Here is a 23,129-nt window from a genome sequence, read left to right on the forward strand (position 1 = left end):
TTTTGGTATCTTGTTCGACATAATTTCACCAGCAGCACATTGGAGGAGTGGTTCGCATGTGCACCTCAAAGTTCTGAGGTTTGGAGTTGAACTCTCATGTTCTCAAGTGTCCGAATGGGGAACTATATTCCACGATGTGGAAACTTTGTTTTAAATGTGCATGTCTTCTTTATCAGCTGTTGTTTGCTGAATCTACCAAGTATTAATTTCGAAAAAGAAAATAAAAAGTGGTACGGACACTAATGCGGCCTACTCATGATCTGTGAGCGTCTTTATGTTTATCTGGTTGTCTGTATCATATTGCCCGTAGGTGGCCAAGGCCCGCACGCTGTGGTCACGAACAAATAAAATTTGTATCTCAATGCACCATTGTACACAGTGATACACTGCACAACAATGATAATATTGCGATAAAGAGTATATCATTTAATTAAATATCTTAAGAAAAGCCAAATATCTTCTGTCATGTTGGCTGCAGTAGCCAAATGCAGCAATTCACTCCTATACCAAAATTAATGTTGTCGTACTTATATGTGAATTATTTTACCACTGTGAAAATCATGATTCAAATCTTTGTAAGAATATATCGTATTCCAGAGGTTGGTTTGTGCGAGCATCACGTTGCTCAGTCATTAAAAATGGATCCATTAAGTTTCCTCACACGCCCCTGCGACCTCATATTCACATCATATATGAATAATGAAGAAAGAGAGAAAATTGGCCACTTGAAAAGATAAAATGTGTTGTCCCAAAGTGTTTTATTGTTCCTCCTGTGACATCTGTTTTAGTCTGATGGCCATCTTGAATGTTTTAGGGAAATCCATCCTTGGTCCTCCACGCCTCTACCAAGAACTGCAGGAACTTCAACATGACCTTTGTGTGGTGGAGGACGTGACGCTCCTGGTGGGCACCCTGGAGGGGACGTACCAGGTACTGGGATCATTTTGTAGATAGTTTTTTTTTTTTTTTCTGTGGCCTAAGCCCTGTCTCCCATAAAAAATATTGCTGTGGCGCCAAGGATCTGTGTTGAAATGAAGCTGTCTTTATTTTGTTATTTAGTAGCGCCATAACCTTGTCTCATAGAAAAAGTGCTTTGCTGCTAACTTGTGGCACCAATCGGCATATGTCATCCTTTTCAGAGTGGTGTCAATAAAAATGGGGGTTTACTCTGTACGTATACCTTCATGACATTTTTGCTGAGTGTGCTGCAGATTCTTCGCATGTAAAATATGTACCTTCACTGCAAGCGCGCCTTCTGTGCGTTCATCGACAAGACTGATGCGAGCATCGTACACGCTATGCCGCCACTTCTCCTGCAGCGTTCAAATCAGGACACTTCCCGGTCGTCTGCCACAGACACAGTCGCGCTGTCATCCATTGCGTAACACGGGCAGAAAAAGCATGGAGGTGATACCTGGCCATCACACAAAAGTCTCTCCACTTAATGGTGGCACCTTTGCCTCCATGTGCTAATAGAGCACAGTGTCCTCGGGAGACTGCTGGACTGCTGGTCAAATCGGCAAAATAGCCAATTCTCTTCAGGAAGTGGATTGGATTCTATTTCATGAGATTCGCCGCAGTCATCATCTCAGATTCTTCCGACGATGTGATACGTTTAGAGGTCATTCAAACCGTGCCAAAGCCGACCCGGGATCTAAAGTTGGGTACATTTGCCATGTGTGTGTTTTGGAATAAGTACTCGGAAAAAGTTGGTACTGGCCTGGCACGGTGACTAAGTGACGCACGCAGGTCGTGTGATGTGATTGATCCTTGCCAGCCATGATAAGATGTATTTAAAAAGGATGAGAAGTAATCTGCAAAGTTAAAATGGAGTGCGCAACATGTTCCGTGACGCACAGGCACACGTGTGCACGTTGATCCGATGCGACACAAAGCCTTCATTTATCATCTTCCAAATGTAGGTTCCAAAATGAGTAGCCCCCTTTTTCAAACTGCGTCACGTGCATTTGATGATGCCACTGCGTGCCATTTGTTCTCAACGCTTGCAACAAGTTGTAACTCATGTTTACTTTTGTCTGCCTTCAAAGAACCTGAACACCACGGTGGCCCAGGACTGGTGTCTGGCTCTGCAGAGACTCATTCGTATCAAAGAAGAGCAGATTCAGAGTGCCAACAAATGTCGCTTACGCCTGCAGCTGCCCGGCAGGCCAGACAAGTGAGTACAAGAACACATATTGTGGCTTTGGCTTCCACATTTGGATCAGTCATTCTCTTCGATTGTGGGACGGGTACCACCAAGTACATTTCAATTTTCAAACTGTGTAGATTGTTTTTTTTGTTGTTGTTGTTTTTGGTTTTTCATCTACCATACTGTTTGGTCACATGACATTTGGTAGACATGACATTTTTGGTACACATGTTTGTCAAGGCCCAAGAAGCCATGCCTGAAAAGTTTTGGAAAGTCCGCTGTTTTGTTTATGAAACACCAATTATGCCCAAAAAGAACCCCCCCCCCCCCTCCCCATTTTATTCATTCATTTATTTATCTTATGAAGTCTCTGCATTCGGATTATTTTGTCCATATCCAGGGTCCTGAAAAGAAAACGTGTCCTTGTGATTTTTAAAAAGTTCAGCCAAAAAGTGTCAAGCAGTCATCCCCCAAAAAACTCTTTCACTTTATCGTGATTTTGGACATTTCCAGTTCCTCGAAAGAACTTCAACTAGAGGTTTTGTCAGACTACTACCAAATTTCAGACAACTATTGGCAGAAAAAAAATGGCTTTGATAAATTGCAGAAAGTATTTTTTGTCATTGTGTGAGCATGCCAGTAAAGGTAGAATACATATGACGACATGGCTCTTTGATTGGGTTAGGGTTGGTTTTTTGTTTTCAGTTTCAGTTATTAGTGTGGATAAGTGCTCTAAATTGCTTCACAAATTGTGAACTGAATTGTAAATGGGTTGTGTGACTGCCCGTGTGCACACTTTGAGACAAGCGCAGCTGACAAAAAGGCTATTTTGGGTGATGCAGGAAGCAGAAAATTGAAATAATGGCAGCTGATAATGGATCCAATTTTCTGTCCTCTGGTGGGCGCAAGAGCAAGACTGCGGCATGGCGAGGGCCAAAGAAAAGACACCGCTTGCGATGTAGACGCTTGAGTCTTTCTGAAAGAAATTATCAGCCCCCGTGCAGAGCCGAGCAAACACATCAGCTTTATCCTCGTCTCCCGCTTTCCTTGTCCACTGTCACAGCAGACCTACTGGGCCGATCTGCTTAGTCATGTGTTTGATGACGCCAGATGTTCTCCTCACATGAGTGTCCCTGGATTGCTTTGAAAGGGAAGGATTGCTCTTCATTGAGAGGGGTTTCACACCCAGGCAGCATATTTCCAGGGACCCACTCATAAATTAGCACGGGGTATATGCAGTAGACTATAAATTGGGCCTACCGTCAAAAGCACATGGATCCTCGGCGATTTCTGCACTCCGGTTTCAGAACCTCAATAGTTTAATTCAAACGAATACGCAAAAAGTCAAAAACAAAAGTCCACTAAACGCACAATCTTGCATGAGCGCATCGTCAGCCACCGTGTTGTATGTCTCACAATTACCGTAATAACCGCAACCTTGCACGGTACAAATAAAAAGAACAACGAGAAATCCTCAACGGCGCCAAAAGTTTATGTCACCCTCGCACACAGCCATTGTGATGGCACACCTCAAGCCCTAAATGCAGCCGGGATTGATTCTCCACAAAGATGACCGCAAAGTTGGTCTGGGGAGGTAGAAGCCAACAAAACCGACATTTCTTGCCTGGTGATAGAAGCAACCCTGCATGCGTGCTCACGACGTAATTGTGCTGGGCTGGCCTCGCACCCTGCCGCTGCGAGTGTGTTGGGTGGTGACAGGTTGCGCAGCGGGCACAGCAACCTATTCTGACGCCACCCAGGGTGCAGTGATGGCAGATTGCAAAGGGAGCGTCGAGCAGCAGGCAGGCTCACAGCGCCGCACAAACAAACTCACTTTTGCTGGCCGTGTTGCGGTTTTTTATTTTTTTGTGGGGGGAAGTAACAGCTGGGTTTACAAAACGCTGAGAATTTAAGAAGTGGCAAAATACACATTCTAAACTGAAATTTCTTTTAAAATCAAATGTAAAATACTCGGGAAACATATTTGGAACAGAACCCAAATTTCATGCGATTTCGTGTGGTGTTGCACTCGATGAATGAATAACCCAACCTGAGCTTCAGCTACGCCGACATCCCATTTGTGGGCCTTAGCTGTTGGTTTGCGGCAGTTGCTGCTGTACTGCGTTTCCAAAATTCCCTAGCTTGACTTCCCATTGACATTTCCTGCATATTTCTCGCCTTCGTAACAATGTACAAAGGCCTACTTGGCATCATGCGTCTCAAACAACTCGGCGAATGACACGCACAGAGCATGGGACCACAGTTGGGGACTTCTCTGTACCGAGCGGCTCCTTTCCTGTCTGGCCGCGAGCGACGCTCTGTAGTCAGGCTGGCACACCACAGACTGCACACCGCAAACAGAGCGAGTACGTGGGGAGAATCCCGACTCGCCTCCTCAAAGGCAGCGAGTGGCCTCCGTGTGACAGTGGTTCATTAATATGCCCTCGTCTCGCGCCGCTGCGGGAGCCACCGATACTCACTTCAAATTTCACCCAACGCTACCGTCGCTTTATCTTCCATTTGCTAATGGCGCCTCATTGGGATTTCATCCAGGCAGAGAGGCTCGCCCAAATAATGTCGCCCTCGCCACATCGGAGGCTCCTTGTGATCTTATCTCGGTGACCGCGCACCGCCGTGACTTTTCGCCGCGACTCCCGTGTGGAGTCGAGAGGTGCGGATGAATAAATGGACTCCCGTCCTCCACTTGCAGCCATCTGATAGTTCAGTGAAAGGAAATAGAACCAGTGTCTGTCACAGGTACTCTAGATTCGATGAGTACTTCTGCACAACTCTTGGGGCCTGATTTAGTGAAGGTCAAGCAGGAGGAATGAAAAGATGAAACACGAAAATGAAACAACATTGACTGTCAAGTTCAGCGTTGAACAAATCTATCTGTTCGAAACAAAATTCTGCTTCACTCTGTATGGCGATGGAAACACTTAGTAAGCCTGCACTCGACAGCCCTGAGGGCTCTGGGACTCTCAAAGGCTACCGAAAGGTCTTGAATATACTTCGGTCCAAGCCCGACAGTAAGATCTTAAAATCTCTTCTTTGATTCTGGGACCGGCGTGATGTGGTGCAGTGTCATGGTACCAATAAGAATCCGAGCAGCGGCATTCTGGACCGGTTGCATATGATGTATTGATTTTATTTTATTTTATTTTTTTGTTGTACTAAAGATGGTCTTCTTCTTGGGCTGAACTGAGCTCCTGTCCCAACGTACAAAGCCCTTAGACCAGTTGAGATGCAACACTCTTAAACATATCGTTTTGCCTCCAGCGTAACCTGTTTTAATTGGATCCGCGACCATCCTTGTATCCGAAAACACTCGTATCTCGAATCATCGTTCCCCATTGAAATGAATAGAAGTGCCATTAATCTGTTCCACCCTCTGAAAAAAAACACACAACAAACTTTTGTAAATGAGAAGAATAGGACTCTATAATATTGTACCTATAGTAATGACATAATTAAATAGATTTTAAGATTAACATTTTTTGCGTTACTTCAATGGACATTGTGTTTCTCCTTCTGCTGTGTTTGGCCTGGTGAACTAAGGGCAATATGATACATAAATACAGATAAACACAAAGACGTCGCAGCGACTCAGTGCGCTACAGTTGTGTTGGTCATTCATTGCAGAGGATAAAGAAGATACTTGTGTGTATTGGAATTTTATCTGTCTGCGTGGTTTGTGCAACCTTTTCTGTTCAAATAGCCATTGCTTTTGAATATTGTTCACTATCTGTTGTGGGATTGAGTTGCGTTTACTGCCAATATACAATTTTTGCTTGCAAGTTAAAGCAAAGGATTGACTGAATGGCAGCTTGTATCTCGAAAAACTGATTAGTCAGATCACTTTTATCTCAGAGCACCACTTTTCTTCCTTGACACCATTTACTATTTTCCCATTAGCCAGTGCTTTGGCGCTTTGTCGTGGCATCTTCGTAACAGGAAGAGCACAAAATTATGCGGATAGTTGTGGTGAGGTTCCTTTTTCTCTTTTTCACCACCTCACTGAGATTTGGTTGTACAGAAAAAAACAGAACAAACCACAAAAAGACTGGGTTTCACTATATATTTCTATTTGTCCGCCAATAAAACTGTGTATCAAGTAAGTGCGTGCTAACTCGACAGCCCCCCAGAAATAGCTGACGGCACTTTGCCCTGCCAATCGGCAGCCCAATAAAAAATTGACCAAAGCGCAAGTTTTGGGAAGGACGATTTGAGGGAGACGCGGTCAAAGATCAAGTCGCTCTCTGTTTTCACCTGCGTTGCATTATTAAAGAAAGCGGCCATAAAGTGGTCTGCATGCATTATTTGGTGACCCCACCCAGAGACAAAATGGAGATGGGGGGTGTGACTTTTAGCCCCGGCAAAGACATCCAATGCGAGTTCTTGCATTAACTTTTCATAATGTGAGTAGAGGAGGCAGAAAATAATTCAGCGCCGGTGCCAGCAGGTCAATGGCTGCGGGCTGCTTTCACTCCAAACACTGCCGCAACTTCAAGACGCCTCCAACTTGGAAGCTTTGCCACGCTGCTGCTATTCTTCCAACCAACCCCCGCCCTGCGACCACAAACATAAAAAGAAACAGGTGCGGCGTTTTGACAGGCCGATATGAAGATATTTGAGGGAGACGCGGTCAAAGATCAAGTCGCTCTCTGTTTTCACCTGCGTTGCATTATTAAAGAAAGCGGCCATAAAGTGGTCCGCATGCATTATTTGGCGACCCCACCCAGAGACAAAATGGAGATGGGGGTGTGACTTTTAGCCCCGGCAAAGACAGCCAATGCGAGTTCTTGCATTAACTTTTCATAATGTGAGTAGAGGAGGCAGAAAATAATTCAGCGCCGGTGCCAGCAGGTCAATGGCTGCGGGCTGCTTTCACTCCAAACACTGCCGCAACTTCAAGACGCCTCCAACTTGGAAGCTTTGCCACGTTGCTGCTATTCTTCCAACCGCCCCCGCCCTGCGACCACAAACATAAAAAGAAACAGGTGCGGCGTTTTGACAGGCCGATATGAAGATTTGATGAATGGCGGGAAAGGTCGACACAGGCCGAAAATAGACTCGTTATCTTACATACGCCGTGGCAAAGTTCCTGCTTTTTAATGGTGGCTCGCTGAAAAACATTTCCCATTGAGATCAATTATATTTGGAAGGATCTATCATGAGCTCTCGCCGTCATAAAACTTTGAACTCTACAGGCATTGTGTGTGGTGATATAACTGACGTGTATTTACGGTGGTGTGGAAGTGCTGCCTCCGCAAGTGAAAATACACTCTCGTCTTACTCGTGTATTTTCCCCGAAAGAAAACCATATGAATAGTCATTTAAGAGGAGTTTGAAATTATTTAATTTAAACGAGTTGGCAATTCTAAAAAGAAAGGGGGCGTCAATGACTATTGCTTATTTATTTCAGGGCGTTTGGCTCTTTGTGACAGTGCTCCATGTCCTCCAACAATAGCAAGAGTTTCCTGTATCCAAGCAATTAAAAAGTTACTTTTCAGTGCAATGTCCCCTTTAATTCACAGTGACGCTCTAATGCAGCATGTTTCCATTGCGATGCTGGCATCAGGTGAATGTCGGCCTGCCATTCTCCACGCCGTCCGCCCTCATGCGGCCATGTCCTTGTGCATCAGCGTCACGCGTGCGCCCCGTCACTCGCCTGCCGCCATAAATCCCTTCACCTTCTCCATCTTCCCCTTCATGCTCTCTGTCTCCCCTTTTACCTCACAACGTCCCTTCTTCTACCGGTGTGGCGCACAAGTACTACGGCTGTCAGTCATCCAATCAGAGGCTGTTATTTTTGAGGCCCCCGTGGGCTTGAGGTGTCGCCAAAAGAGATCCAAACGAGAGAGCGCTTCCGTTTTTTTGTCACACACCTCCCTCCGTCTCTCTCTCTGTCTTTCACAAATGGCCCAGGCTATATTTAGACAGCAAATGGTGTGAATGACACTTCTGCATGTCCGCTGCATCATCTTCTAGTGACACTCTTGAGAGACGGCAAGTGTCGGAGAAGAAAAACTTCCCCAAATTGGCATGCATGTATTTAAGCGACAATAGCAAGCTTATTTTTTACATGGTTTAGCACCATTTATATCCTGATTCCGCGCCCCTCGCCTTTAACCAGTGCAAGTTAATGTTGACGTCGCAATGTAAACAAATAGTGAATGTATGTACAATATATGTTTCAGGGTACACACTAAAATTTGAGTAATCAATCGACCACAATAATATTACAAAAAAAATTGAAATCCTTTTTGGTGACGTGCAATAAATATTTCACTGTGACTTGATAAAAAAAGTGGGCTATTATTTATCTGTAATGTCAAACTTCAGTTTTGGGAAAATTAATGCATCATACAACATGTGAGCTTATTGTACTTAAACTTAAAAAAAAAAATTAAGCAAAAATTGTACTACTTTTAGCTAGCTAGCATTAGCTAGTAGTAGCCTTACAAACTACATTTATTGGACTCCAGGTGCTGTTTTGGACTTTCTGAAAAGAGTTTTATTTGGAACATTTAATATGTTGACGGTGGTGGCAAATAAATAAAATGAATTGATAATGGTTTTTTTAAGCAGTACAAATGGAGGAATCAACAAGCCGGTTAAACTGGGTTGGCATTGTCCTTTGATGCTATACTGCAGTGTTCAAGATTGATGACAGAGACCTGAAGTTTAAAAAAAAAAAAAAAAAAAAAAAAGGCGTCCACATTCAGAGGTCAGGAGGCTGAGTAAGAAAATGATGAGCGCGTGTTAGGTGGCCTTTGCTGTCACCCGCGCTCCAACCCCATTAAACACCAGTAAAAAGATGTCAGGCTTCTGAAAGAAGGAGCACTCTCGGAAGATGTTTGGAAGTCATCGTGGACCGGGCCGTTGTATTGGCAGGCTTCTCGCTACAGCACTAGAATTTTTGGGGTGGGCAGGTACCAGAAACTTGATCCATCCGAAGAATACATGACACAATACAAAAAATGAATGGCCTCTGTTTTTACTGAGAAACGCTTTTAGTTTTTAGACATATACTTGAATACCTTGAATTTACTTAATCCAAACATGTATATCGTTTGCACGTGATCAAAATGTGGTCAACCGTAATTTTCCCGTGTTTTCCTCAAACAAAAACGACCCAAAAAACAAATAAGTGTTAGTTCAATACGTTTTAGTCCTGTGCAACCAATAATCAAGTACATTACTTTTTCTTTTCAGTGTAGGATAGTACAGTTATCAAAAAATATGCGTAAATAGAACAGACGATGAGGTTACAAATCAATAGTATTGATTAGTGGAAACTAAAAAACAAAAACAAACTGTAATTGACCATATGTGGGTATACGAGGTTTACATCCGACAGAGACGATATGTTTTTTTTGTCCTATTATCAGCCAGCAACAGGCTGTTAGGTACATCAAAAGTGACTTCAAAACGTTCTTCAGTCGAAATAATTAATGATGAAAATAATACTTATTTGCACTTCCTGGACTAAATAAACAACACATTTGCCTCTTGTCGAGTTCACCACCGCAGACAACGAGCCTGTGTTGGAGCGCGCTGTTGTTGTTGTTGTTGTTGTTGTTATTTGAGCCTCCGGTAAAATCTATTTACATTATTCGACTCTACTTTTGACGCAGCGCATATTTTGACGATGTTACGTTTTAAATGATGGCTTTAGCATGGAAATATATGCATCGGGCACTGCTGCGTGAGAGAGCCACACCATCTGTCTCCTGAGAATTTCGTCAGATGAATCGCTTTTATTTATGACATATTTTTTCAATGCCATCACTCGTGAAGTTTGAACACACACACTCCTGTAGGCCCCTGGAGGTGTCAAACTTTGTGAACATTTGCCTCTCTTTTCTCCCAGAGCGCAATCCGTTGTTCCTGTGTCTTATTTGTGTCCGGGCATTCTCACCCTGCAAATCTCACTGCAGGAATGCAAATGCAGTTGCCAAAAGTTGGCAAAGAACAGAAATGATGTTCACTTTTCCAGTGGTTCGAATTGGGCCAATGCTTGAGACCAAGCATTGGTTGAGACCAATCTGGGGCGCATCCTTGGAGCTATTATGACTTTGGTGGTAACCTTTTGCCAAGAGAACACACACCAACGCTCCAAACGAACAAGTTTGGACCTTCTGCGGATTTAAAACACTGAAACCAAAATGTCATTTTAAAACGATAAACATCAGATTGTGGGTCTGATACACTGGAATGTGAATGCAGCTCACCAGCGGACTGCAGTCAAAACGTACTTAGCTCAGCGGCAGCTACCAAACCTCAGCTTGCCGGCTGGCCTTGTCGCTACGGGCTCGATTTTATTGTGGAGCTTGCTAGCAAGCAGGAGACCCAAAACTTGACTTGGACAAGTTGGGCTTGCAGCACATGATGAAATGCAGCGGCGCGCACAAGTACAGAGTGAGAGTATGTGCCTTCAGCGAGTGACCAATTTACTGTGTCCGGGCTGTGTGATCGTCACAACCTCTCTTGAATGACGACGACACTTTGGGGTGACAAGCACGCAGTTGCCCTGCTGACAGAAAATTCAGAGTATTAAACTTAAAGTCCCATGAAATGAAAAATGTACGAGCAAAAAAAAAAAAAAAAAAAAAAAAAAAATCTCTCCTTTGGTCTTTCTTCTTGCCATCAAAGTCCTCCTCCTTGTGATGTTCAGCTTGCCCCCCCCCCCCCCAAAACAGACGCAAGTAGACCCCCCAACAGGACCAGGTTATTGCCGTTGTGCATTTGTGTGGTTTATTTGTGATTTTTGTTGATTTATTTATTTTCCCCATGACGCTGATCAACTTTATGATCAAAGCAAACATTTCTTTTTTTATGAAAGGATTTGAAGGATCAAAATGCTCTTACACTCAAGGTGCCCGATGAAGAAATAAAATGACGACCAAGTGGAAACATGTTTTTGCCTTGATTTCAGATGTCTCATCTTGTTTCAAGTTTAGTTTTTGCAGTGAATTGTTCTTAAGCATTTTGTGTCTTCATTTTTTTTTTTCTTAAAACACTTGTTGACAACTCACCTTGAAAACGACATGCTTCCTTTATGACAATTCTCGGAAAAGTTGGAAAAAGGCAAGATGCACCATTCTTGTAAGATACTTTTTTTCCCCCAGCAAAATCGAATACACAACACTAGTTCCACAATTACCGGTTAAAAATAATGACACGAGTGCACTGCTGGTCAGACAATGACGGTCTTCATGATGTTGGAGCTTTCAGAGCCAGAGGTAGCCCAAAATTTGGTGGAGTGAGCTACCTTCAAATTTGTTATGCAGGAAAAACACAGTGGAAACATCAGGAGCTTTCTTTCTTTTTTTTTTTTTCTGTTTTCATGTGCAAGCATGCCAGCTGGCTCTTTGGCCACTTGTCAATCCAGCTGTCCAAAATCACACAGCACATTATTAATGTATCGCTCATCTGTGCACTTTCCATGACCAGTTTGTCCCGGTTCCGGCATTAATGCCCAAGGGCTAAAGATTAATGAGTGATTGTTTCTTATGAGCGTCTGTCATTCACCGCAGTTTGGATGTCGTGCCGACACGCTCCCCGGTGTTGTCCTTTGAAATCTTTTGATCTGTGGCGGGCGGATACTGGCGCCATCTGTAGCTTTTGCTAGGCCCGCTTAAAGGAGGGCGGACGAGCTACGAAGCCGCCACCCACTAGCAGTGAGACAAACAATTTTTCTCCTACCAGATACAGAACATTTTTTTTGGAACTATGTGTTATTTGTTTCTTTTTGATCGATCTAGCTCCAGCTCCGTACATACTTGAACAATCGTCATTGATCTATATTCGACAGCACCAGAAACTTTAAAGCGCTCAAGGACTTTCTGTATGATTGCACACCTAAAGTTGTACTACAGTTACTGGTCACTTAAAAAATGGTGTAACGATTATCTGCACCAACTTTTGTATCAGCCTGAAGTTTGGTTTCTTGAACTTGTTCTTCCACAGATCGTTTCAAATTTGTCTTATTCATCAACAACATTTACTGGTGTAGTGCTGATTCAATCCCTTTAGTTAAAAACGGTAAAAACTACTGCAAACTCTGGGTAGGTAGGAACTGAGCTCTCCTGTGAAAAGTGAAAATTGGCCAGTAATTGAAAAGGGTTGATAATTGCCTGTAGATGTCATAAGATTAGAGGAAGGAATGTCAGGAATCAAAAGTCTTTAGTCTCCCCCGATCTCCAATCCAAATTGTCAATATGTTGTCCAATCAATCAAGTGCCCCCCCGCCCCCTTTACTTGGATATGTCCCGAAGCCTTTTTCTTCAGACTGCACACTTAACGTGTGATCTCAAAGCCACCGCTGGAGGTATTTAAAGACCCGGCGGGGTCATGCTCTAATCATTTGGCAGTCAGAAGCCACGCCAACTTGTTTTAAATATGCCAGAGGCAACGAGGCCCCCAATAAACAAGCCAAAGCCTTGACAAGGCGTTATAAAAGCATCTTCCCTGTCATCGAAAGTGAGATTTGCTCGTGCGTACAGGCTGGATTTACTGTCACAACATTCAATTGCATTTAGTGACATTTAGCACGTGGGAATCAGGTCTCTTCCAAATGTGACTAAAAATGAATCCAACATATCGACTGTACCAATGTCACTCAACAAACCTTTTTTTTCTTTTTTTTTTTTTTTTTGTGCTCCTGAAGGTCCGGTCGTCCCGTCAGCTTCATGGTGGTCTTCAACACGCCAAACCCGCTCAGCAAGATCTCCTGGGTCAACCGGCTGCACTTGGCCAAGATTGCGCAACGTAAGAAGAGAACACACACACACACACACACACACACACACACACACACACACACACACACACACACACACACACACACAAAAACGTAAATACAAATCCAACAACCAAAAGAAGAATAATTCATATGATGTGGCCTAATGACGATAAATAAGTCAGCCACAGCCATCCCCATAAAAAAAGTCCCAACAGTTAGACTTTTTTTGTTTGTTAGTTTTTGTTTTTTGAACACCACATCTTTTGACTCTCTTGCTCGTGCATGAGTGTTTGCTTGCGGTTTGCATTTCTCCGTTGCCTCTTCGCACAGCCACGCCAGCACTGAGCTGAAGGTATTTGTGTGCATTTTAAGGAATTAGGTCCGGTTTGGCGAAAAGCAAGAGAGGGCCAAGAAAGGTTGCATTCTTTATCCGTTGATGTGCGTGTGAAGCGTTTGTTGGCAAAGCGATCTGTGGGCGCCGAGCTGCCATCCCTTTAGTGCGCAACGTCAACCTTGGATGGCAGCCGCGGGCTCTTGACTCACCGCGGCACATCTGCAGGCACTCCGGTGGAGCGCTCAGGCGGCTCGCAATCCCCTCTCCCCGCGGCTCGCACCTTTTTATCAGGCGCGCAGCAGGCGGCTCGAGCGGGGCGCTGGCGTCGGTGCGGCGTGTGGGTACGGGTGATAGTCGGAGCCAAAGTAATGTCAGAATAATGTCAAATGACGGCACAGCAGTGCCAAAATAATTTTAGTTATCCATGGATTAGCTGCTTGTACTCCCATGTATTATAGTCATCATTTTATGATATCAATTCAACGTAACCACTATTCCTCCACCTTCAATACCGCGCGAATTAAAAAAAAAAAAAGTTACCCAAGTCTAAGGGGGGAAAAAAAAAGTTAAAATAAAAATCACATTTCAATAAAGAAAAAAAGGTGAAGAGATGAAAAGTGATCGTTTTCAACAAAAAAGTTAAAGCAGAGTACTTTTCATAACTGAGATGTATTTTGTTAGGATGAAAAGTTGTAATCTTACGATAATAAAGTTCATGATATCGTTCTTTATACATCCATTTTCCGACCCACATATCCAACCCAGAGAACACCCTCCATACTGCCTGAGATGGACGCGGTCACCAGTAGTCAAGCGTGCCGCACGACCTTCTGGTCATGAAATAAAAAAAAAAATAAAAAAAATACAAGAGCAGATGCCTTTCATAAAATGACAATAAAATAAGTTTTTTATATTGTGCCATCAGCAGCTTTTAAACTTCAATGTCACTCAGTAAGGCGAGACAAGTTGAGTTTGACAGCACCGTTCATCGAGCAGCTAAATCCACACGGGGCTAAAGAAATACTTGTGAAAAACAAGAGTCAATGAAAAGATTAAAAAAAAATATATATATATCAAGGTACAATCCCAACATAAAGTAAAAGGTCACAGCCAAGTTACAAAGCAGAGATTATTACTTTGTGGTAAATTAGAAACACAAAGTGAAGTTGACCTGGCTATTTTTTTTGGGGGGGGGGGGCGCTGCGTGTTGGCAGCCGAAATGTAACTTAAAAGATCTCGTCCTGGAACAGCCTTCATGCAGTGTAGTTCTCCACTGGCACTTTTCTTTATACTGCACATGCTACACGCAAGTAACTCATATTACGTTTGTGCATTTTCTGAACTTTGAAATGATGTTTTGTGGAACAAAGGGATTGAAATTTGGATAGAATATTTTTATTTCAATATGATTCATCAATTAATCCCAAAAAATAAATGATTAAGACATTTTTTTAAAAACAGCACTAAAATTGAAAAACAATTTGTCACCTCTTGCCATCTATTTGAGATGTTACACTCGATGTGGTGTAAGGTGTTTTGCGAGGCAAGAACTGGGAATGTGATGTTGAACTATTGATGGACAACTGAAGCTTCATGAAGCACCTGTGATAGTTTTTGACTCTTCTATAAGGCGCTCTTGGTTTAAAGATGCAATGTAATTTTAAGATGTGCCCATTGCAATAACCTTTATAATGAAACCGAGCGCACCATGTGGAGGAGTCAAAAAATATCACAAGTGTTTCATGAAGCTTCAATTTGCCATCACTACGTTGAACACCTTACGCTCACTCTCCCAGATGGTTGCATTGAAAGCAGTCGTCGCCGAATGACTAATCCTGTATTTTGTGCATCGCACTCATTTGAATTATGCGATCGTGGGAGGCTATGTCGCGACGTGAAAGTTGACACATTTGTGGCTGTAGTTTGGACTGGGTGGAAGCGGCAAGAAATTGGAATGGGGAATCACCGACCGACCCCTTGAAGTCCGTTTTTGTGACAGTTTTGAGGAAATGAGAACAGGCACTCGGGGTTCCCACCGCAGGTCCATTTGGAAGTTGATCACCACCGTCATGGTCAGCTTGGCAACATTGCGTTAATTGTTTTCCGCCCACAAGTTGCCTTCCCATTTAAGCAAATGTAATTACAACCAGGGAGTTGTTGCTTTAATTTCACGGATGGTGCGCCCTCACAGGGGGGTTTCCTCGCCACCGTCAGTTATTCGGCCTTCGACTACTCTGTGACATATTTGTTTAGTTATTATTATTTTAATTTATTTTTTTTTTTAGCAGACGCTGAAAACGATCCTCAAAACTTTGTGGTTGATTTTCATCACTGACACATTTTGATTGGCAGAACATTGCCGATTAGGAATCTGTGGTCAAAGGTTTGATCAGCGCTGCAGGCGATTAGCAGCAGATTGCTGCACCCCCTGCGGCAGACTTGGGGCTAAATTGCCGTTTAACGATGTTACGCCCCATCCCAACGTCATGACTGTTTAATTACAAAAAGTTACAGCCTGTCGTCTTGGCTATTTTAGTTGAATCTTCCACATGAGTGGCAAACTTTGTTCTACCCACGTTGGATGGCATGGAGAAAAAAAAACAGTTTAGCCGTGCTTATCTGTCAAGGATACCTGCTTCTTATTTGAGCTAATTTTGGGTGAATTGTAGTCGAAACAAGTCCATTCATATTTGATTACTGTAGTGATTCTCAATATGTGGTCCGCTTGCTCCCTCTAGTGGTATGCAACAGAATCACTGAATTGAATGTTGAAACCCTGCAAAATGTTCTTTCCTTTTTTTTTTTTCTGTTGAAACCCTGCATAATGTTAGTTCCTTTTTTTTTTCCTCAAAGCAGGACTGTGCATTTGCTAAGTGCACTTCAGTATTTAGTCAGAATATGGGGAAAATAAATCAAAGCTTTCCTTGCATTGTGGTGTAAATTGACTGAACGTCTTTGACGCACTGCACCACCGCCGTTTGCCAGCGGTCTTTATGAACTAGCCTGAGGCGTTGCCTAATTAATAGGCTTTGCCACTTGCGGAATTAATCGCTTCCCCGTCGAGTTGGGGTCTAGGTCTCAGACGGCGGCGAGGCCGATGCATGATGGGAGGGGAAACAGGAGACGGGGGCTGTTGGGATGATTAAGACATGCAATCAGCCCCACTGCAGGGAACAGAAAGGGCAAGCGGGGGGTGCTCGCCCGCGGCTGCCTTAATGTGCTCAAGCATCCCTCCTGGTGAATAGTAACTCTAAAATTCTCCATACCAAAGCTTTGGGCCAATTAAAAGATCTGATATGAGCGAGAACTGTGATCACACAAATCCCTGCAAGAATATAGGAAGTATTTTTTTCTTCTTTTTTTTTTTTTTTGCAAAACAAAAGGCGTATATATTTGGAGAATATAGTGCCATTTTTTTTTTTTTCCAAGAATAAAGGTGTCAGTCGTTACCCGAGTAAAAGGTGGCATATATATTGGGAGCACAGTTCTATTTTTCAAATGTATTATTTTGGCCACCTATGACTTTAATATCATATTACGACTTGGTCTTGGAAAAATACAGCTGTCTGTATCCTGACAAAATACAGTAGATGCCCTTGCAGTCTGACACGGGCTGGTAATCTCAAACCAGTTCCGTTTGATGAAGGATATCCCAGTAATTTGATTTCGAGTTATCTTTTATTTGCTCGCTAGACGATTCCCCTTCTCAGCTGCATCGCAAACGAGTGAAGACGTGTCTTTTGGCACTACCCTATGATGTCACCTCCTGCCGTTCATCAGGTTATCTTGATGTGTTGCGTGGCATCTGAGATGGTAACACAAGAGTTGCCGTCCGATGACGTCATCCTCGTGGCTCACTTTCCAGGCATAGACAATCAACCCATGCTTAATCTAACAGTTATATTAATCATAATCAGACATCCTTTGTATTGTCGGATTCCCTTCCACTTGATAAAGAATCGGACCGGTGAGCAGTATGGATGATGCAAAATGTCCCTCCTGAAAAGCATCCCTGTTTCCAAAAACTTGTAGAGAACCTCTAAAATAGATGAGCCGTGCTTTTCGCACGCACACACACACGTAAATACAAATTCAACACACTCCTCGTTAATCCGCTCCATGTTAACCTGCCCCATGCCCACGCCCACCAAATCCACGACTGCGCTGCCTTCAAGGCTTCTACCTGTACTTTTCACCAGCGCCCCAGATTCAGATTGCCAGGTTTCCATGGCGACCGCACGGGTTTAAACAACATCAGCTTAACCTCACACGTAGCGCTTATCTGTCCTCTTTTGAGCTGTTATCTGCTCGATGAATCAACTCATTTTTCTACGTTTTCTTTTTTTTTTTTCTTCAACTTTTCATCCATCCAAGCATCATCGGCAGCAAAACAAAGAAGCTTTCAGTGGTCGTGCGTTTGAAGGATGTTTGAACAGCCCATAAATTAGTCTGTCAAACGGCTGCGATTATCTCACACACACACACACACACACACACACACACACACACACACACACACACACACACGCCTTCCCTATATATAGCCCCCATTCCCCCACCCCTTATCTTGCCACGCTCAAATGTGGGAAATGTTTATGATGAGTAAACATGATCAAGGATTTAATTAACAGATCCTGCACTTGCATTGATCCATGCTTAAATATCAATTGCATTGGTGTATTTAATTAGTCCGTATCTTTGGCCTTCGTGTCACCTGGCGGGCTGGGGTGGAGGTAGGGGGGGAGTGTTTGAAACGGGGGGGTACTGACGAAAGACCGTGCTCTGCAAATTAATCTTTATCAGCGCAAGACTCCAACCGGAGGCACGCTCGCCATCGGATAGCCGGGAAGGCGCTCGATCTTGTCAGTTAATATTCTGCCTCGCCGCTCAGTTTTCTGCCACATCCACTTGAAGCTGAGAAGATGGCCGTCACCTTCCACAATGAATGCGCAGAAGAAACACAAACACTTCAATGCACAGCATCGGTTCTTGTGTATGTCTAGTGAAGGACGTGGTGTTTTCAAGTGCTCTATAAATTCAGTTGAGTTGAGTTGAGAAACATTGGACCCTGTAAATCCTTGTCATGGCCACATGCAAGCGGTAGCAGCTAACATACGTCACACAGTAGTTACCGTGGTGATTACTTTTCCGCCTTCCATTTCTTCTTCTGTCTTTTTGGCAAAACACTTTTAGTACGTTGCTGCTGGTGGAAAGAAGTCGGCGGTAACGCACAGAAAGTAAACTCTATTCAAGAACGGGGATTTCACGTGCCAGTCCGCGCGCTGAGTTCAATATATTCAAGTCGCAGCGCAGGAGCAGCCTAAATGTCGGGAAAAAAAAAGAATCGGAAAAAACAAGACATTGAATTAGAATTGCACGGTGTACCATGGAAGTGCGTTATTGGAGTCTTTGTCGTGGCTCACGGGCGAGATGCTTAGTGCGTGTGCGTGTGGATGTGCGCGTGTGCGCGTAACCTTGACTTTGACGATACTTTCGCGGACAAATTCCACATTAAGTTAATTGCGGGCATTTTGTTCAATTAAGGCCAAAGTGTGTTTGTCCCTAATCGAGAAAATGCTGATTCTTGGGTCAGTGTCTAAAGGTTAGCCGTGTGTCCTTTGGATACACTCTTCCATCTTTGAAATATTCATGCGACTAACATTAAATAATGCATCCATTCAATTATAATTGCATTGCACACTTGCTGATTGGTGGTTATCTCTCTGCAGACACGGCCGGTCACAGAAGTGTCCTGCAATTACCACCAGGCAGCTGACATGATGGCCTATTCATGGCAAATCCATGCTCATCACAATGAAGTGCGTGCGTGTCATCGGTCTGCGCATTTGTCCTTGCAAAGCAAACGTCGACGAGAAATAGCATCGATGATTCAATTCCATAATGTCGCCTGCTAGTTCTTCACAATATACAATCTAAAGGCCAAGTGAGCAAAAATCTCTTTTGTGTTCTTTTTTTTTCTCCCCCTCTGCCTATTTCAGTTTGACAAAGACGCGGCGCAGTAGAAGAGTGTCAAGCTGGCCTCTCTTCTTCAGAAGTTGAAGTAGTTTTGTAATGCTTAAAAAAAAAAAAAAAAAAAAGTCCTACATTGTGTGTCTACGGGACACATGCCGCTATGTGAGGGCTCGTTAATGTTGTTTACTGTTATTCATCATCATTACCAGGTTGGGAAGACTGAAGGTCAAGGCTAATTTGTCTTCACTCATTTCCGCCGCCAGCGCCGCCGCCTTCCTCTTGTCTCGCGAGCTGCGACGCCACAACAGGACGACGGCGTGTGCTGCGCGGTTCGAAAGGTGTCTGTCGAAAACAAAACGAGTGGATCGTTCTACGCGCGGGACATGCCAAAATCACATAACACGGCCATTGAAAACAAAATCATGTGCAATAAACTTTTAGGAGACTTCTCGAATGTCATCGTTCTGCTACGCTGTCATGATGACTGAGTGATTCTGATTGATTTCGACCCAATCGAGGTCGCCTGCCCAACAGAAATTACCGTCCGGACAGACAAAGCCCCCAGTGGAGGACAGGTGAGCTACAATGGAGGATTTTCCACGGGGCTATAACGACAAACGTGTGAAGCAGTTGCGTCGTCGTCCTGTTTTTAACCCCTGTCCATTCTGAAATGTGTCAGCGGGTGCAGAAGGCTAAACAAATGTTTTAAACCATTCTGGTCCTGTTTTCTCTGGCCCCGTGTGTGTGTGTGTGGGGGGGGGGGCTTGTATCAGGAAGCCAGGTGGGCTGTGGCCCTGCGAAAGTGTCATATGAAAGGCAACGTTCAAATTATTTGAGTTGTGCTTTGAAAAATGATCACCAGAAACTTGAATATTACATCTTCTGCTTTGTCTTGTATTCTTCTTCTGTTTCTTCTTCGTATTGTTCGTACGTTAAACTGTTGTTTTTCCTGTCTGTCATTAGATTGAATCAGAAAGGAAGCTTGTTTCGTCATCGTCTTCTACTTAATTTTCTATTTTTTTTTTTCCGTCCGCCCCTTGGATTGAATTCAGAAAGGCGCTTGAAGCATCTCAACTTGGCCCTTGCTTCGTTACGTGTGAAAAAAGGTCTCGTTTAACTCATTCTGTCTATTTCTTTGCCTTTTTCAGGCGAGGAAAATTCGCCCGGCTGGCTGTACGAGGAGCACGAGGGCAAGCCGACAGCCCCGTTTTGGTGTCCCCTTCTGGCCTGTCACATGCCCGTTTTTGCTACCAAGTCCCCCGAGAGAAAGGTAAAGTCGTTTGGCTCTTTGCCGCGCCTCTCCGCCAGTTTTTCGGAACAAGCGCCAACTTGCACGATACAAGTAAACACAATGAATACAAATGTGCCGCTGTCTAAAACATCCACTGCATATTTAGTCTCGCACGGGTTCACCCCTACGCAGTGTGTGTGTCACGTGATGAATAGAATGGTCTTCTCATCAGTTATTTGTGATCAGCGCCGCAGTCTAAAAGGTTCATGTTCAGTCAGTTCGACGATTTGACAGGCGGATCACTGTGTATATGCAATATGCAAAGGATTGAAACAGCGCCCCCCTCCTTTCCATCCTTTCCTACAAATCCATTTTGACACAGAAAAAAAAGGTGTTGATTTAATAACGCACCTTTGCAAGCCTATTTTTCTCCTTGCGCTCTGCCACTGTGAGAAATGAAGCTCTGCGCCATGTTAAAATGAGCCCCCACCCCTCCCTGCCGCCACTCCTTCCTGCGTTCCATGCCTTTTCCCCCCTCATCTTGTGCCTGCAACCAGTTTACACACACATTGGCTAGTCGTTTTGTTGTAATGTGCTGACAAAGACTAATAGCCAACATGGGCGATAACCCAGCCTCACTGGTTCAAAAGGTCTCTTTCAGGGTGTTCGTCTTTGTCCGCCAAAGCTCACCGGGGCTTGCAAAGGTTCTTTGAGGATCTTTTCTTCGGAGGGATTTGATTTCTTTCTTTCTTTATTTGGTTCTTTTCAACTGCTGCCGTTAGCCCCTCTGTTGTCACTTCATCTTTTCTCGGAAACAGATTTTGTCGATAGAATTTCACATCATAGCAAAATTAAAGGCAAGGGATTTTTATTTTTATTTTATAAAACAGTGGTTCTCAAACATTTTCCTCCAATTACCACCTAAAAAAAATACCTGCAGGGACCACCATCATGACCATCATGCAAACATGGTCGTAAAGTCTGCCCATCAAAATCATTATTAAATATAAACAGCATATTCAATATTATTGTGATCCGTATTTTATTGGGAACACAACATGTAGTCCTCTCTGTTTTATGTTTAGTTTGACAACAAACTTCCGAGTGGCAATAAGAAAAGATGCAAGGTTCTTTTTTGCACTTGTATGTGAGTAACTTTGACAGACTCGACATCAGTTATCATTTGAAATACTGTCAAAGGGTTTTAGTCAAGTCCCAAGTCCTTCCATTGCCCACTAAAGTCGGAGTCAAGTCACGTCATGTGACTCGAGACCACCACCTCTAATACAGACGGTTAAGATGCAAAGATCAGGCCCATTTGTTCGCACATTTGTGCGCTTCATCCAAGTGGTTTTCAAAGTCTTTGGGAATGCTTTGAATTCACTTTGCGGGGGCTTTTTTCAACGCGTCTAATCCGGTTATACTGTAGGTGAGTACTGAGCACGGCGGGCGATAGCGGTGGAAGCAATGAGACAAGGGAGGTAGTCAAGTTACTTGAGCCGCCGGAGAAGAATGTTATCAAGTGATCACACAATTATCTTAATGGCTGCGGGACATCCGAGCGTGAATCAATGTTTCAGCATTCGATTAAGACCTTTACGCCAGCCCCCCCTCGTCTGCTCGCCTCAGCACTGAGAGGCCAAGGTTAGGTGAGGCTTCCGCTGCAAGTCCGCTCGGTGCTGTGAGGGAATTTCCCAGAAGGCCTCGCCAGACGTATCCCCACCAACGCGCTTTACACCTGACTGGAAGCGGCAGCAAGTCAATTAATATATTTCCAGTCGGCTCTCGCAGGATTCCGCTCGTCTTCCCCACTCCCCGCACAAAGAAATAAGGCACCTGAGCGTGCCGGCAAAGGCCATTGCTGAACTGTCAACTTACTTTCTGAGATGCGTCCAGCTGATGATGCAGGTTGTTGCTCACAAGTTATTTGTGAAGATACGACGTGGCGTTCTCTCACTTTAAAAAGACTTTGAAATTGTGCTGCTGGACCACAAGCCCGGCTCAATCCGACTCCACAGAAACAAAGATAACCCAATCGTGGCACACTGCTGCTTTGAAGTTCGGCTCATTGGGCGAGTGGTTGGCATGTCTGCCTCACAGCACTAAGGTTCTGGGTTTGAATCTGGGCCATGGTCTTCCCGCGTGGAGCTTGCATATTCTTCCTGCACTTGCAAGTTTGGTTTTTTTTTTCCAGGTACTTTGGATTTCAAAATACCTTCAATACACAGAAATAGATGATACTTTACATACCCCGTTTTTGTCTTAGTAGCTGCGGGTATGTGGAAAAATAAATTTCAAGTTGGAATGGTTGGAATTGGTTAAGAAATGACGAAGAATTAGTTGAAATTGTAACATTTGAATTGAAAATGTGAGATACTGAAAAATGAACACATTTGTGCAATGTGAACAGTAGTTCCGAAGATGCCCCAGCTAAACATTTTGATTTTGGAACGCTCCGAATAGGTTGCGATTTCAATGTCATACCTTTCATAGAAAATGTGGAAAACGATCCTGAATAATTATCCATATTTAGAAGATGGAACGCTTTGAATCTATTTTGAAACGTGCAATAGCGCGTCAAAGCGGAGAGAACGATAATAACCCACGATTCATTTTGCGAATGAATTTATCTAAGTGTCCATGCAAGGTAGTGTGAGATGTACGTCAATGGGGTGGGGGGGTGGGGGGGGGG

General features: G+C 43.8%; 1 protein-coding gene across 6 annotated transcripts in view; it reads left to right on the forward strand.

Annotated features, from left to right (window-relative positions):
- The window catches only part of arhgef10la (Rho guanine nucleotide exchange factor (GEF) 10-like a), a 93,417-nt gene that overhangs the window by 37,120 nt on the left and 33,168 nt on the right, over nt 1–23,129 (forward strand). For all 6 annotated transcript variants that reach the window (XM_019879481.1, XM_019879479.1, XM_019879478.1 and 3 more), the window contains 4 exons: nt 815–930; nt 2,049–2,176; nt 12,825–12,925; nt 20,355–20,476. In XM_019879481.1, the coding sequence (XP_019735040.1) occupies nt 815–930; nt 2,049–2,176; nt 12,825–12,925; nt 20,355–20,476 (467 nt within the window). The remainder of the gene's footprint in view (nt 1–814; nt 931–2,048; nt 2,177–12,824; nt 12,926–20,354; nt 20,477–23,129) is intronic.

Source organism: Hippocampus comes, unplaced genomic scaffold (assembly GCF_001891065.2).
Source record: "Hippocampus comes isolate QL1 unplaced genomic scaffold, H_comes_QL1_v1.1 scaffold44, whole genome shotgun sequence".
Classification (NCBI taxonomy): Eukaryota; Metazoa; Chordata; class Actinopteri; order Syngnathiformes; family Syngnathidae; genus Hippocampus; species Hippocampus comes.